At 40.6% G+C, this 16,827-nt stretch overlaps 4 protein-coding genes and 2 long non-coding RNA genes across 8 annotated transcripts; 3 read left to right on the top strand and 3 right to left on the bottom strand.

The window, feature by feature from the left end:
* Positions 1-570: 570 nt before the first annotated feature.
* Positions 571-4,258, bottom strand: LOC137578922 (unc-112-related protein). Of its 3 annotated transcripts, none has more exons than XM_068292551.1 (3): positions 4,204-4,258; positions 3,390-3,698; positions 571-3,322 (listed from the first exon to the last, which is right to left on the bottom strand). In XM_068292551.1, exon 3 carries the CDS (start codon positions 3,283-3,285, stop codon positions 1,132-1,134), a length of 2,154 nt encoding a protein of 717 aa, XP_068148652.1. In that variant the 5' UTR covers positions 3,286-3,322; positions 3,390-3,698; positions 4,204-4,258; the 3' UTR covers positions 571-1,131. The 3 variants fall into 3 exon arrangements, with proteins under 3 accessions (XP_068148652.1, XP_068148644.1, XP_068148660.1); XM_068292543.1 differs by having other exon boundaries at positions 4,128-4,248; XM_068292559.1 differs by lacking the exon at positions 4,204-4,258 and adding an exon at positions 4,095-4,113.
* LOC137578941 (uncharacterized) lies at positions 3,396-5,254 on the top strand. The gene is made up of 4 exons (XM_068292571.1): positions 3,396-4,530; positions 4,598-4,737; positions 4,814-5,053; positions 5,108-5,254. Exons 1-4 carry the CDS (start codon positions 4,502-4,504, stop codon positions 5,242-5,244), a joined length of 546 nt encoding a protein of 181 aa, XP_068148672.1. The 5' UTR covers positions 3,396-4,501; the 3' UTR covers positions 5,245-5,254.
* Positions 5,255-5,440: 186 nt separating this feature from the next.
* LOC137578948 (uncharacterized) lies at positions 5,441-6,057 on the top strand. The gene is made up of 2 exons (XM_068292584.1): positions 5,441-5,852; positions 5,918-6,057. Exons 1-2 carry the CDS (start codon positions 5,510-5,512, stop codon positions 5,974-5,976), a joined length of 402 nt encoding a protein of 133 aa, XP_068148685.1. The 5' UTR covers positions 5,441-5,509; the 3' UTR covers positions 5,977-6,057.
* A 408-nt stretch (positions 6,058-6,465) lies between these two features.
* Positions 6,466-7,424, top strand: LOC137578239 (uncharacterized). Its single transcript, XR_011032562.1, has 2 exons — positions 6,466-6,584; positions 6,651-7,424. It is a non-coding gene; the product is annotated as an uncharacterized lncRNA (long non-coding RNA).
* Positions 7,425-7,427: 3 nt separating this feature from the next.
* On the bottom strand, positions 7,428-16,459 carry LOC137578231 (uncharacterized). The gene is made up of 3 exons (XR_011032560.1): positions 16,335-16,459; positions 15,276-15,474; positions 7,428-14,518 (listed from the first exon to the last, which is right to left on the bottom strand). It is a non-coding gene; the product is annotated as an uncharacterized lncRNA (long non-coding RNA).
* On the bottom strand, positions 15,431-16,328 carry LOC137578224 (transcription factor Ken). The gene has a single exon (XM_068291896.1). The coding sequence runs from the start codon at positions 16,257-16,259 to the stop codon at positions 15,732-15,734; it is 528 nt and encodes a 175-aa protein (XP_068147997.1). The 5' UTR covers positions 16,260-16,328; the 3' UTR covers positions 15,431-15,731.
* Positions 16,460-16,827: the final 368 nt, after the last annotated feature.

Raw genomic sequence — 16,827 nt, 5'->3', positions numbered from 1 at the left:
TTCGATAGGTTTATTTAAAAAAAAATCGATAAGTTCAAGTTATTTTTATCGAAATTTGAATGTGTCAATAATTTATGTGAATGTTTTACTAGATTTGCATTCATGTATTTAGATTTTTACATAAATTTGCACAATATATATATATTTAGATGTTAGTTAAAGCAACTTCTCACAATGTAACATCGCACACAGATGTTTTGAAGAAAAATTAGCAGTTTATTTGCTATATTTAACCCTAATTGGATTAAATTGAAGATACTCGAGATTTAGCAAGACTTGCATAACGTACACTTAACTGAAGTCTTCAACTTCAATGTCGTCATCAATCAACACAGAGAGACAACGCAAACACAGACGATTCACCCCAATCTTCTCTTGCCTTATATGGTGGTACACATTTGCCTTCGTTGTTATCAATTCAATTGAAATATATTATTAATAACAATGCCCAGGCTTTATAATTTTGCCTCCGCCCCTTAAATGTGACTAATAAGCAGAGCTCAAGTTATAAATAAATGAAACCAGACACAAACATAAATATCTCTACATACATATTTCTGTTTACGATCATTAAAAACATATATAAAATAATTTATTTATTAATTTGTTTAATAAATATACAATATATAATATATATAAAAATGTTCCTGGTTAGTTTTTTTTTTTTTTGCCAGACATGTTAAAAAAAAGGCTGCTGCATTTGGACTACGTTGTTTGTTTGTTTGTTTTTTTTTTTTTTTTTTTTGTTTTAGTGCGTTTTGACTTGAATGCGGTTTTGGGTATTAAGTGTTAAGATTGCTTCCTAATCCGCAAAAATGAAGGCACAATATTTCATCAACATTATTAGGCTATATAAAAAGATCCTGTCAACATTTACACACACATTATGAATACAATTGTTAAAACTGTTGCCAAAGTCAAGGGCAAACGGGGAAATCCTTTTTCAAGATTTCTGGGCACGTTTTCTTTTTTGTTTGCTTTATCAGTTTTTTTTTTAATCATTTTTTTTAGGTTTTTGTTTGTTTTTTTTTTTAGAACATGCGAAAAGTAGTTGTGCTTGGCACTTGTAAAACTGCTGGTTAATGATTCATCCTCGTAATCTCGCTGATCGTGCAATAGTGCTCTCTTCCCTTATGACCAACCACCGGTTAGTTTGTGGAACATTTCCTCATTTAACGTTTGATTATTCTCCTTTGATCGCATAGACATGAATATGTAACCACCAATGAATTCATGTACAACTTTACAATCGGCCGATTGGCAAGAGAAGACAACATTTTCATCATGGAACTGAATCATCATGCATTTAATGCCCCAATTGACATTCCAGGCTTTCATGGTATTATATCGCCATGTCTTGATGTGATCTCCCGAATTGAGATCCATGCGCATGATACGATTGTGGGCCACGCCCAGAAGCTCCTCCTTCTTATGACCATCGAATTTGATGACAAACAGGGTTACCCCAAAGTCCGGCAGAGATTGCCAGGCCTGAATATATTTCAGCTTAGCATCCATAAGCTGCAATTGACGTACATTGGCATGAGCCTCAAGTATACGTTGCACCGCCTTGCTGCTAGATAGCTTGCGCAGCATTTTAGTTGATAGATAATCAAGCGGCTCTACACTGCCGGGGTTGATGTTGAGTGGAGCTGCCGATGCCTGGGATCGGGCAGCGGGTTTTTGCATTTGCAGCAGAGAACAGATGCTACTCACTTCACTCTCGTACGAACTATCGGCTAGGGAACGTCCTTTGGCTGCCAGACGACAGGCGGCCATCCATTTGGCATATTGCTCTTCATTCTCGCATCGCACCCAGACCTCTGTGTTTGGTCCATTTCTTCCCTCTGGTGGAACTTCCAAACGAATACCAAATTTACGCTGGGCTAGTTGGACATCTGGTGTCACCTCACAGCCACGCAAATTGATGCTAATTGTGGGTGCTCCTCTACGTGATTCTTCCTGCGTCTTGTACAGATGTAAATGCAAGTCGCGATAGGTGAAGAAGTAACGTTTATATCCTTTCAGCGTGAAGCGCTGGGGCTTCAGGAATCTCAAATAATCGGAGAGTTCAGGAATACGTGTAATATTGCCCACATCCTGTCCATTGTTTGGTCCCTCCAATGTGATCTGAAGCTCGTTTAGAGCCGAATCGATGTCGTCATCGCCTCCATTCTCTTGACTGGATGAATCTATGCCTGAATCGATGCCAGGTGGATTTAAATCTGTTTGGCGATTTACCTGAAACTGGAGAGCAGCAAACATCAAACTCTCCTCTTCGGTACAATCCAATTCCTCATTTAGAATACTCCATTTGGCTTGCTCGTACAACTGATTGATTCTAACTTGATCGTATTTCCGATTCAAATCAAAGAAAGTGAAATATTTGAAGCGCAGACAAAGCGTATCATATTCCCTGACGCCTTGTTCCATAATAGAGAGCGAAGAGTCCAGCCAGCCAACATTAAGACGGGCCTTCTCCACCAATGTCTTGGGCCTCATCAAGCGCGCCCTCACATCTGGACTAGGTGAACGCGGGGAGACGGCCAAATTCTCTTGGAAATCACCAAAACTGCTGGAATTCGAATCGTAGCTGGCATATCCATTGGTACTATGCTTCCAGGTCCCAGTGGGAGAACTAATAGGAGTTCCTGGAGCGGTGGCAGGTCGCCTTGGCGTCGTTGCATACGGCGAGGCAGGGGCACACAGCAAATTTCCATTATTGGAGCGATCCAAACTCCCCTGGCTGCCGTTATATGCTGTTATTGGCAAAAATGAGTTGGTATCTGGTGCTGGTTGATGATAAGATACCCCATTGGGTTCGGCTATGGCAATTTTCTTTTGCGGCAACTTGGAAAAATTCTTCTTCAAATGTTCTGGCTCCAATGGTTTGCAGAGAGATAACTCTTCCGGATAGCGTATATCCAAATCTTTGCATAGACTGACTACAGCTCCAAATGTTTTCGATGAGAAGTTAACACGATAATCCAGGTAACGCAAATCGGGTAATTGAACCCGCAATGTTTTGTGCATGGGTGTAAAATGGAGAAATGAATCCGCTTGGACACCAGCCTGATCGAGGGTCGAGCGTGTCCGTGTAAGCCATATGTTTTTCGATGGCCACCATAAAGCATGATCGGACCAATCTTTGGGCATTTCCGGATCCACCAGCTGCAGCATCACACCGCCAATATGCTGGTCACCCTTAACCCGAAGCGTCTTCTCCACCTGCAGATCTGTGATCAGAATCCGCAGGTTCCAGGTGTTTTCGCCCACATGAATCATTGTGAAGGTGTTGTGGGCGTTGTAGACGTTGAAAAATCTATTGGGGCAAAAGAAAAATCTAAAAATTGCTCTCCAAAAACAATGATGACGTAATCCCTACTTACTCTACACGTTCCGAGGTTCTCTAGCTGGGTGACTCTGTCCGATGTGTGTGCGTATGTGTGTCTGTGTATGTTTTTTTTGCAATAATTATGTACCACTATGATGGGACGGGGGTGGGCAGGGGCAGGCCCTTATCTCGCCAGATGTTGTATGTTCCTCCACTCTAAAATTCTTTGGACATTGGGCGCGCGGGTATAAATGAATATTACACACACCCCAAGGTTATTCCGAATTCCGCTTCGCCCGATAGTTATTCCACGAGACGACAGCTTCGATGTTGTCTTCCGTTCCACGACTTAACAAATTAGAGGCTGGAAATAGACGGTTTTGTATTTTTATAAAACATCGATGTTATTTCCAGCTCTATTGAGCATCCAACAAGCAACAAAAGAGTGCAGTTCACGCAAAAGAGTCCCACTTCGAACAAAAGAGTACCCACATCGAACAAAAGAGCACGTCCATCGTACAGAAGAGTCGAATAAAGAGAGATAAAGACTGCGAATTCCACAAACAACACGTATATACGTGGAGAGGGCGATAGATGGAGAGTGAGAGTGTAACAAAGGCCCCGATTAATCCATAAATAAATCTTACGACGACGTTCGTTTATGTTTATTTGGCGATATATGCGCTGGTGTATACATTTGTATCTATGCACATATTTATTAATATTATTAACTCTTGTCGTTCTCGTTACACCCACGCACCTTTTTTTTCGTTTTTTCTTTTATTGCTCTTACTTGTTTTTGAGTTGATAAGCCTTAAATATAGTTATCGGTTTAAGCTGTTAATTGTATTTCATTCCCCACTATTTACTTTTCTCTGCCAGCGCTGCCACTGTTGTCAATGAACCTGGAAACACTGAACGTTGCCTCCAATAGGCCAAAAGCGCAATTCAGCAAATTCAGCGCTGCCATCTAAATATAATCGGTCGATCTATCGCTTCTCAGCTGACATCATTTTTTTTTATCGAATGGTGTCGCCAATTTGAAAACCTATTAATAACAGTTTTAACCGTTGTTATGGTTAAATATTTTCAAGTGTTGACAACAAAAATCTATTTAGCTAGCAAGTTGTCAGTAAGAATCTTAAATATTTAGAATAAAAATAAAAAATGGATCCTGCCAAAGTGATTGGAAAAGTGTAAGTGTAGATTTAGCATTCTTTAGGTGTTATTTTAATTACAACTAAGCAATATATGGATTTCTAGAAAAGAACAAGTGCGAATGGAGCACAAATCTCGTCGTAACTATCCAAAAGTTTGGTCTAATGTGGCCGATGTTGAAAAAAATCGGTTCTATAATCAAAATGAAATTGATTCTCAGCTAAAGGATAAGTTAAAACTCCAAGGTAGACAATCAATTTACGTATGTATGTATGTTTGTAAAAGCAATCAATTTTAGAACTTTGTTATTTCTCCATACAGATCTGTGTCCCTATGAGCACGACAATAAGGGCGAATGCTATTTTATATCATCCGATATGCATCATAGTCTCTTAGGGACTTGCCGTTGTGGCAGACCTCGTCGAGGCTTACATATGGCTTTTAAATGCTTGCAGCGTACTATAAGTCCGGTTTATGACAATCCCAAAGAAGAGGCCATGACACTAGAAGGTGTCGAGATGAAGAAGAAACCTCAACTACCTGTGCCCAGTACATCAAATTGTAATTCTATAATTCATTTACATTTTACTCATCTAAAATATGAATCTGTTACAGCACAAATAGGTTTTCTGGGCATGCATTCGAGCAGCTATCGCAAACTGGAGCAATCCATGCAATATGTCTCGCCCACTTATTCAATGCCTGGTCCTCGCGTAACAACTGCACCATATAATGTTATTATCATCGGTTAATCATCTCATTCGATTTCTGAATTTACCCACAAATATAAACATACACACACAAATACAAAATTATAGCACACTCTCAAAAACTTAAGTATGCTCTCAGGGACTTTCCCATATGTATAAAATTGTAAACAAAAGCTTAACTTGAACTGGATTTACCACTAATGACAGTTAATGTTCATTCTTACTAACAAAAAAAAAAAAAAAAAAAACCAGTCTCAAGCTGATATTTATTCTGATACATCTCTCAGTATCAAGCGCAACGTTCAAGATGTATCATCATTTGCAACTATTTCCGTTATTTATATTGAGTCTTATCCATTTGAGCCTTGGCCAAGATGTTCTAGTTTTTCAGACCACAACAGCAAATCCCCTACAGGAATCAAGACAGATTACAACAACCATACGTCCAATTGCCAATTGGGTATTGGTTAATAATCGTCGTATACCGGGCACCATAGCACCTTTTGTCACCCTTCCACCACCCACACAACAGTTTCTCGATTGTTTTGGTAGTTGCCCAACCACACCGGAATACAATCCCATTTGTGGTAGCAATATGCAACTATATTTGAATGAGCAAAAGTTCAATTGTGCCCGATTTTGTGGAGCAGGTAAGTAATAAATTTCAAAACTTTTGGTTCTTAGAAACCTTTGTCACATCTTTTATTCTTGGCAGATATACAAATTGTACGTCGTGGCAGTTGTGAAGGCCTCTTTCCCATGATGCGAGGTTAAAGGATCCTTTAATAATAGCTTAAATTTTTAAATAAATAAAAACTAACAATCTTTATATGTATGTACATATAAGAAAGCATACGTTAATTTGAATCTTGTACAGATCAATTCCTAAACACAATATCGAATTTGTTTAATAGATTCATCTGCAGTCCATTTAGAAGTCTTCCAGTTGGTCTTAGATGAAGCTTGCGATGTGGTCACCTATTAGAATGACAATCAGGGCCGAACTTAAGATTTGATTATACAGCCAAAAAATGGGACGATGATTATCCTTTAAAAATTGAAGCGGCTTCAACGAGTCGAACCAAAAAGCATTCTAATTTTGCACAAATCTAATTATATTTTCGGCTTTTCTTGAAGTGTATCAATTGCCCGGAATAGATAAGACAAAAATTATGATGACTAGCTTTATAAACAACACAAGCACTATGTCTATGTACATTATGTACTGATAGGGTAAATCACCAGAGCACCGCATCAACATCTCACCTATTGTGGCCAATATATACATATTCTTCCAGCAGTTCCGTTTGAAATCTCAAAGCCTTCACGTCGTCAGAAATCTTAAAAAATGCTTAAATCCTATCAGTGGGCCTTGGCCGTAGGTTAGATCTATACAAAGTTGGTATTTCCGTTTATTTTAATAATCCGGCATTACGTTTTCCATTTAGTGTTGCTGTTTGCCTGTATCAATTGGGTGACAAATGCATCACCACGTCATGGCCACCACGCCCAACGGCGGCCAAATGCAACGCATATCGTTCCAGCTCAAACTCATCAGGTGCAGGGGCATCATCCTTATCAACATCAACATCATCACCATCATCATCGCCTGCATCATAATCAGACTTGGAGTCAAAATCAAGGAGGCAAAGTCAATCATACTATAAGTGCACCGGGTTGGCAGGTTGGCCACGGTAATGCTAGTCAACCTTGGAAAGTTGGTCATTGGAATGCCAGTTGGACGAATTCGACCCATCACCCGTGGCAAGCACCAACTTATCCCACACAACCGATAGGGGGCGGAACTTTTAATCAAACATCTTGGCATCCTGCTGGATCAACAAATCAGACTCAATATGCCTGGCCTCAGCAGGCAGCACAGCCAGAACCCTTTGCACCAGCAACATTTCCCTTAGGTATCCCCATTCCAGGCAGTGTGTGGTCGGCACCACCGGCACCATCACAACCTTTAGTGCCTGGTCCTGGTGATAATTCGACTTTAAATGGAACCTTGTTTAACTCAAATGGAACATGGATCGCTCATAATACGACTAGTTCTCCTCTAGTTGGTAACCAACAATTGGCCGCCCTCTCACCACCAAATGCTGCTTCGAATGCCGTTATTCCACCAAAACCAAACAATCCCAGCTCCAACCCATATGCAAATCTCTTCAATTAAACAAACTGGGCCCCAAATAAAGTTACAAAATCAAGACGACAAAGTATTATTTAATTTTTTCAAAAAACATTTTTATTTAAGCGATAATCGGTCTCTTGAGGTCAGCCGATTATCGCGGATCATCGGTTCATATGTTTGTATGTATGATTAATGTTGCTTGGTTTTACTTATTTACTTTTCCGGTATTCCAGGAACTTTTTGAAATATTTATATATATAGATAGAAATGTGTGATGATCGCTCCAGTAATTATGAGATTTATATATACTATATATTGATTGGTTCTAATTTTAGTCATAAAGAGGGTATTTGGCGGAGTTGATTGATGTTAATATTGGGACAGATGCGATGCCTACCGAAAACACGGCATCAATTGAGTATATCAGCTTTGAACTGTGTGAATATGTGTATATATGTATATATATATATGCATATACACATAGGATATAGATTAGACACATATGTATATATAGAAGATTAGATCCCAAAGTAAACCCTCTTGGAGGAATACCACCGATGATCAAAAACAAAGCAATTACATTATAACCGAAAACGGTATACTCCCACGCCGCCGTCACAAGTTCCCACGCCGCCGTCAGGATCTCCCTCGCCGCAGTCAGCATTTCCCACGCTGTAATCCTGTTAAACTCCCGCGCCGCCGTCAGGATTTCCCACGCCGCAGTCCAGTTACAATCCCACGCCGCAGTCCAGTTAAACTCCCTCGCCGCAGTCCAGGTTTAAAATCCCACGCTGCAGTCCAATTATTCCAAATATCCCGCGCCGCCGTCTAGATAGTCCAGGATCTCCCCCGCCGCCATCAAATTTTGGATCAAGTCCCTCGCAGCCGTCAATATTTATTATCCCACGCCGCCGTCAATATATATGCGATGTATATCCCTTGCTCATATCGTAATAGAAAACATTATCCCTAGCGCCCTCGCCTAACCGACGCCCTACAGAAACAGTCCCACGTTGAGAAACACCCGCGATCCCACGATGCCGTCAATTCTAGGTATCCCTCGCTGCCGTCAATTCTAGGTATCCCGCGCTGCCGTCAATTCAAGGTATCCCACGCTGCCGTCAACATTTTTTGTTTTGCATTTGATTAGGTAACATATCCCACGCAGCAGTCAATAAGTACGGAAAGTGAAACACAACTTGCAAAATCCTCGAAAGAAACTCCCTAATTTCCATATGAAGTGGAAGGGATTGATTGTCCCCATGAAAATACTGAATCGGCATAATTCCATCAAGATTCAAAAATAAAGTGAAGCGAAGTTGCCACAGACCAGCTCCTAAACACCAGGTGAAGAACCACACCAGACCATGGTGGTGGTGGTGAATTGATGAAGTTTGTGTGAAGCGAAGAGAAGTGAAGAATATTATAGATTCTCTATAAATAGTAGTCCATAACTCGGGAGGGGATTGGGCCCATCATATTGAGGAAGAAAATTCTATCGGCCAGCGGAACTATTCCAAAATAGTAGTGAAGAAAGTGTTGCGTGTCGATGGAAATGATGCATGTTAGTAACTTGTGTGTGCACTTCGGATGAAACGGCCCAAGTATTTTATGATGTGGACTGGACACCTCAAGACTGTGGAGTGTGTGAATGCTGGCTGAAAATAGCATAGAATTGCAGCAGCAGCAGCATAATGGAAGCACATCCAAGGTAGTAGTATTAGGTAGATAGATGATTCGTCTAAGCCGAAAGCCCAAAAGTTATGAAGAAAGTTATAGGATGCGCTCTCGCCGACGCCTTCTGCTCTCCTCTCCTTCTTTTCTCTTCTCTGACAATGCCTCGCCTCTTTTGTCTGTCTGCCTTCATTCCTATAATCCCATTTAATCTCTGTTCCCCTGGTACACATATAAACGAGCCTTCTTGAGGAGGAGTTGAAAGTGAAGTGCCAGAATAATTGCGCACCTCGCCTGCCTTGCGCGCCGCATACTTCTCAGAGTTCAAGGGAATGGGGGTGATAGTAGTATGACATCGTCTGCTTCTGCGTCTTGTCATTGGGTCATTTCAGCGAAACTTATTACATGTCACATAATTTTTTACAAAAGAAAATATCTCTAAGTGTGTATACAAAATTGTTTACAATTTGAAATCATTTCTTAACATCTACTAGAAAGTTTTTTGTAACGATCCATCCATCGAATTCATTCATCATCTTCTAGGATTTCAAGGGGGGGAAGGAGGGTGATTTACAATCATAATCTGGATACTAACTACTAGCTGCAATTAGAGTTTACAATTTACAGATAACTACTAGAATAAAAAAATTATATAAATGAAGAAAAAAACAAAAAAAAAAAAAAAAAAAAAAGTGAGAGATGTGCAGCTTGCTGTAGTAGTAGCGTAGGCGCGGGCGCGTGTCTCTTGGATTCCCTTTGAGACCAACTGTGGCGACGCTGTCGATGACTAAATCAATCGACCAAGGCCCTAGGCTGGACCGACCAAAAGGATACCTGGAATGCGTAAGCGTACGTGAACACACCAACAACAACAACATGGAGGACAACGACGTCAACGCCGACGAAGACCAAGAACGACTCCGATGTGACGATAGGAAGTAAATTGTAAAGAACAAAAATTATTTATACACCAACATATACATTTTTTTTTGACTTTTCGCTTCTGCCTCTGCCGCGGCGCTGCCCTGTGTCTGCCTGCCTGGGCCTGTTGTGACCTGTGTCTGGGAGGGGGCTGTTAATATGTTTTTCTGCTTGCTGTACATCGTATTGGGTTCCCTTTACGATTCGCTGCTGTGTGCTTTGTGGGCTCTGTTTATTTCTTTCTGTTGTGTGGAAGAACCAGGAGCTCAATCTGGGAGCTCAACTGCTGCTGTACCACCTCGCAATTGATTCCCTTATTGCGGTATGTTGAACGTTGGGCCAGGAGTTAAGCGCTTTCAACTGGCAGAGCGTAGCGTAGCCGCACAGACTAGCTAGCTCGGTCTTCGAACACTAATCGCATTTGATTCCCTTTGCGATGGAATGTGGACTGGGGGGGAGGAGCTGATGGAGCTGGTTAAATGTATGTGTTGTTTTCTTTACCTCTTATTCTCTCTGTTACACAAAACTGTTCTACCTATGTGAAAAAACGGAAAATTGGGGAATAATTGAAAACAACCCGTTGGCTGGCTCTGTCTGGACCTCGTTTTGGGTGCCTTGTCTTGGATGTTTCTTCTTGACCATCATCATCATCATCTTCTTCTTGAACACTAATCGCAATTGGTTCCCTTTTGCGATAAACGACTGGGCTATATAGTCGTTATAATTAGCTGCTGCCTCCTGTTTTGATTCTTTTTTTTCTCCTGTAAGTCGAGTCAACAAGTTACAATAGTAGAGAGAAGAAAAAAATAGGACTAGAAAAATAAACAAACGAAAGAAAGAAAGATAGCGACGACGACGCTTGGATGCCCGTAGCGTACTTGCAGGCGCAGCTGCCCGATAACAACGACAACAACACATCAGCTGGTGTGATGGTGTGGTGTGGGTGTGGCGGGTCTCGGTCCAAACGCATTTGTTTCCCTTTAGCGTGGACCGAGCGCACATTTCTGTGCGGTGCAATGTGCATTATACGTATGAGGGATACACGCCTCTCATCTACGGCTGGTTTGGTTGATAGTAGGTATTAACGGCGCTTCACGCGCTTGACAATTTGGTTAATAATAATCGGCTTTTGGATTGGATCGAATCGGGTTGGATCGATCTTGTGTTTGTGTGTGTGTATGTGTTGTCCACAGAGTCCAGTCAGGCTAATTTGTGACCTAGACTGTCATCACCGTAATGCTTCTCGCTGTATCTTCTGATTGCACGTGTATACACATATGCTTACGCAGTAGCGATATCAAGATGGATATATATGTGGTCTGTAATATATATATATATATGTACATATATAGAAACGAGTTATGCTTACGCAGCAGCATTGAATAACATTGAAATGTGAGAGTCGTCTAAAGGCGCAGGCAACAGAGCTCTGCTTGGCGTTCGCTTACTCTCTCTCTCTCTCTCTTTCTTTCTCTATCGGTCTCTCTTTCTCTCTCTCTCTCAGTGTCTCTTGTGTCTGGATATGGATGGATCTGGATTGTGTTGTGCCATGCAAGTTGTTGTTGTTGTTGTTGTCGAAGCGTTAATTTAACTTTTTTTTTTGTTTTTGGATGGACTTGATGTATCGTTTTGGATTCCCTTTAACGATTTGTCGTACGTTTTAAAGTTAAAGAACCTATGATTAAGAAGGAGGAGAGAAAATTGAGGGGGAAAAATTGTTTGATATTTATATAAAAGGCCAAGACCCGACATATTCAGCTGTCTGTCTGTTTGTGGCTTGTGTTAAGTTGGTACAATATTTTGGGCGGCTGTAAAAAGGAACACAAATGAGTTTTAAAGCAGAATTCTGCCAAATTTCTCACTCTGTTGGTTCAAGAATCATCTTTCTCTCACTCTTCTGTGACACATTTGATTCGATTCGATATTCGATTTTGGAAGCTGTAAAACAGGTTTAAACAATTCAAGTTGAGTTCAGATTTTGAGCTGACCTTGCGATTTCGAGCGAATACAACATGACTTGTATATGGTTAATACATATGTGTATGTAGTAGTAGTAGTAGTATATCTTCTCTTCCATATGACTTATAGGTAGGCAGATATTAAGTGTTTTTTTTTTTTGTGTTTTTGCTTTCAAGTTGGCATTTGATTCCCATTGCCTCAAGAAATTTTGCTATACATGTATACACACACAGGATGATATTTATGGAAAGCGAAGGCGAGGAAACTCTGTAATGAATACATAATAATAGTAAAGCTGTGTCTCTTCATCAAAAGGAGGAGGGGAAAAAACTCATTCAAAACTCATTCCCGTTGGATTTTGCAATGTTCTGTGATCAATTTCTCCTGTAGCCTGATACACCACATAAGGACGCCGACGACACGACATGTCCCAAAGGGCCTTCAAATCTTTCATTTTAATTGACGACATCTTCTGTCTAGATAGATGGGAGATATTGGATTGAATGATATGCGCAGGCACATTCAACTGCGTTTCATATCGCTACAAAATACGAAAAAAAAACGTTTTTGTTCCAAAAATTTCATATGATTTACGTGAGAAAACGCAGCAAAAGCGAATGGAAGACGGAATAAGGGGTTGCATCCAAGCAACTGTCTTTGTTCACATCAAGCTCATGTGTCGAGAAGTCTGTTCGTTCATAAAGCACCATCAATATGCGCAGGCACAGTTCAACTGCGACATATTGCTATAAAAATACGAAAGAAAACGGTTTTTTCGATAGCACAAATGGTCTAAGATCTTAGCTCTCTTTTTCTCTTTTTGAACTCCACACGTCTTCGATGATGAAGGGAAGAATCCTGCATAGCCAGTCCCGCCACCATAGCGTTTGGGGGAATCAGAAAGTAGCACAGCAGCTGCACATTGCATGTGTATGCGCGCGCTCAAATGTCTGTGTCTGTTTGTATATGATGATACATATACCTAAAAGAAGAATAGAATATCCAACATTGAGAGGATCAAGATAAGCAATGTTACGTGTGTTCTCTTCTTTCAGCAATCGAGTTTTTTGAAGTTTGGAGCAGAGCTTGTTTTCGAGACACTCTAAAAAGAGAGCTTTAACGCTTGAGATACGATCGATTCTATGTGGTTCCCTTTTGCAGATGCACGCAGGCACCGTTCAACTGCGTCGCATCGCTAAAAAAATATAACGAAAAAATGTTGTGGCTATGTCCTAGATTCTAGTTACTTGAGTCGACAGAGAATTCACATTCATTCGCAAAGATTTCGTTATGATTTGGCTTGCTTGATATCCGGCTGCTTTCGTCTTTCCCACAAGTTCATAGGACGACGACGACGACAAAGAGATACATAGAAGGGACATTCACAGGTACTGTTCAACTGTGATAATGTCGCTACAACAAAAAAAGAGGCCCACAAAATTTAGGCTGTCAAAATCAATAGAGCAAACTTATTCCTTTTGACTGTCTGTTTTCCTTTCCCGGGGCTTTTTCGCATTCCTTTTCTCACACTCTCTATGGGTCTATCAATATCTTTGTTCAGTTATCTCAGAGGATGATATGTACAGGAACCGTTCAACTGCATCATATCGCTAAAAGATATACAAAAGATCTATAAGGTTGTCGGTGGATGGTTGGTTGCCTCCTCCAACAGTAAAACAAAAAAAGTGGACTAAATTGGCGCACTAAAAGGGTTCGATGCCATAGATAATAGATAAGCTGCAATTCAAGCGTTAATCACGAGAGCAAAATCCCAATCGGCTTACGTGTTGATTAATAGTAGTAGTGGAGAGTGGAGGAACAAACGTAGGTAGAAGGATGAATACGACAAGTTGAAGAAGCCCAATCAAAGTAGATACAATATGCCGCTGCCGTTGCACTGTTGTGGTGATGAAGTGGAAGCAGTAGTAGGAGGGGATGAAGATCTGTCGATCTCTCTCCTAGTAGCTCTTTCGATGGACATTTTTGTTTGCTGTAAATCTGTTCAAAAAGGCAATATTTTTCGTTCGCAGCTGATATACCAAATACCGTTATTCATTTTTGTGTCGTGTGTGGATGGGTGGATTGGTTGATCGATTTGATTTGATTGGTGGTGGTCAGCAACTGCGAAGCGTTCGATCGATAGGAAGTTGGTTGATTGTTGGTCAAATTCGTCGAGCTGGAGCTGCTGGCTGCGCGCAATTTCCGCCTTGTCCCCTGCCATTTTGTCCAGAGCGTCATGCAAAAAACAAAGGAGACTCGGTGGTGTTTGCTGCTGCTGCTCGCTGCTCCGGACTCCAGACGGTAACGGTAGTAGTAGTAGTAGTAGAAGTAGTGGGTGGTAGTGTGTGTAGACTGCCAAGCGTTGATACGGACAGACGTGAAGACTCACTCAGTGTTAACTCTTTCTTTTTCTCATTTATCTCATTCTCTTTCCCTCTCTCTCTATACATGTATATTTTTTTTCACGAAATGAAGAGAGATGGTGTGCGTGTGCGTGCGTGCACAAAAAACAAGCATCGATGGGTTTCTCTGCTGATGATGACGCACAAGTAGTAGTAGTAGTTGAGAATTCCGTTCCTCCTCATCGTTGCCAAATATTTAACGAACGTAGCGAGGAGCAGGAAACTGTAAGACAAAATCAATTATAGGCAAATTGTATACGACAAGTTTATGAAAGGGAGTGAGGGGTGTGGCTGGGAGAAAGTTTTTATGGGGTGTGGTTGCAAATAAATAAAGGCAAATATACGTCCGATTTTGACAATAGTTTTAACATTAGTTTTTATTTTAGATAACGTTATCAGTTCTGGATTTTCTTTTGTATTTTACTCTAATTTATGTACATGAACATCAACTACAGACTAAATACTAAACAAGTTAAGACTTACATTTTGCCCCTCAATTACAAAAAAGTTTCTTTTCTTCCTTTTTCGTGTGGTAACTAGTACGTGCGATTCAATGTGAATCAAAAAATTGTTTCTCATTTCAAATATTCTTTTGAAATGAGAAAATATGTCGACAAAAAAAAAGAAGAAAACTTACGAAACTGACAAATAACTCAAGGCTTGCTCATGCATACAAAAATAAAACAAAGAAGCACACACACATAGGCATGCACACACGACATAGTACGCATACGCACATAGACATATTTCTATATACATGTGCATATGCATGGCTACAGCTGAGTGTGTGTGCACGTGTATGTGTGTATATTGCCTGACAACCAAAATGGCGTCGTTCCTTTGCGAGCTGTTTCTTGACTCTTCTCTACCTGCCCGACGTCATTTTCAGTTTTCCTTCTCTTTCTTTTCGATTGGTTTGGGGGGAAAAATGTTCTATACTTAAAGTAAGTAAATAATAGTATACAGTGAGATTTACAAACCGAGTGTGAATCCCGTGGACCAATGGCTTTGCTTTCTGGTATCGTGTAGGAATCGCAGCAGCGCGCCCATGACTCACACCGATATTTTTGTTCTTTGTTTGATTCAGCGAAGGCCAGTTATTTGGTTCTTCTTCTTCTTCACCATCATTACACTCTTCTTCCTTCACATTTTTCTTTTATAATCTATGTATGTTTGCGACTGCAAAATGAGAAATGGGTTTTTCGTAATAAAACTAATTTAACAAAAATATATGTACAACAATAATATTAAAAATGTGAAAATATTTCGTCATTTAGCTGAAACTAAAATACAGTGTTTGCTTCTCTCTTTTTCTCTGCTGTCACTTCTTCCTTTCTCACACACACATTCACATATCACAAAGTGTCTGTGTATCAGAGTAGCATATATCCGACTCTTTCTTTCTTGTTTTTTTTTTTTTTTTTTTTTTTTTTTGTTTAACTGTTCACTGTAATGGCGTTATTGTTGGTTCCGTTATTGCTGTTGCTTCCATTGTGGATGTGGTGATGAGGAGCATGGTGGTGGTGGTGCTGCTTGTTGTTGGTGGTGCTGTTGTTATTATTGCTGCTGTTGCCACTCAAACTGCGCATGAAACTATCGAGGCCACTCAGTTCACTCCTCCACAAATCACTTTCAATTTCACGCCTTTCACACTCCGCTGCCGCCTCTGGCTCGGATTCCATTCTGCTGCTCTCAGCAGCATCGCTCCCACAATGCGTTTTACCATGTGGCACAAATTTTGTTTGCATATCAAGCCAACGATTAAAGCGTTCTTGTTGCTTTCTCCGTAGCTCAAGCTCTGCTTGCAGCAGAGCAGTTGATAATATTGCATTAACACGTAGATCATTGCCAGCGCCTCTTAATTTACGTCGCATTTGTACACGTTTTAGGCGAAAATTGCGTACCCAATCGGTTAGGGTTTTGGGATTGAGAGTGGCATCACAATCGTCGTAATATGCCACCATTTTGTTTTCTTAGGAAAAATCTCCTCACTCTTTCTTTCCCTTTTACACACAAAATATACAAGAAAAAAAACACACCTTGACTGCTCTCTCGCTTTATTCGAAGTATGCGCTGCTGCTTCCACTATTCAACTTTCTTGTACGACAAACACCAGATGACTGCGTGCTGTATACAGGCGAGCAGACCTTTTATAGCCTGGCCCGCAGCAGCGAAACGTATTGCTACGCCACGTAGCAGCTGGTAGTACCTAAGTTGGCTACAATTTTATGGCAGCTGCAAGGGTGAATTCACACGAAACTGGTTTTAATTTTTTTGCCAACCAGGTAGGCGAGACACTCGAAGGATTTCTTGAACCTTTTGTTACCTGATTTGCTAGTAATTAGTATTTGAAATTTGCACCCCAATATAACTGGCAGCAGGGTAGCCTCTGCTGGCGTCCATGCAAAAAATCCTAAGAAAAAATACTAGACTATTTTAGCATTTTTAGTAGAGGTGCATTTTATCGATACATATGGAGCGCCAAGACTATCGCTTTCAAAAAATTGTTCTTTTAATGAAATAGAGCATAAA

This window comes from Drosophila tropicalis, unplaced genomic scaffold (genome assembly GCF_018151085.1).
Source record: "Drosophila tropicalis isolate 14030-0801.00 unplaced genomic scaffold, ASM1815108v1 contig_1190, whole genome shotgun sequence".
Taxonomy (NCBI): domain Eukaryota; kingdom Metazoa; phylum Arthropoda; class Insecta; order Diptera; family Drosophilidae; genus Drosophila; species Drosophila tropicalis.
This window is presented reverse-complemented; position numbering and strand designations above follow the sequence as displayed.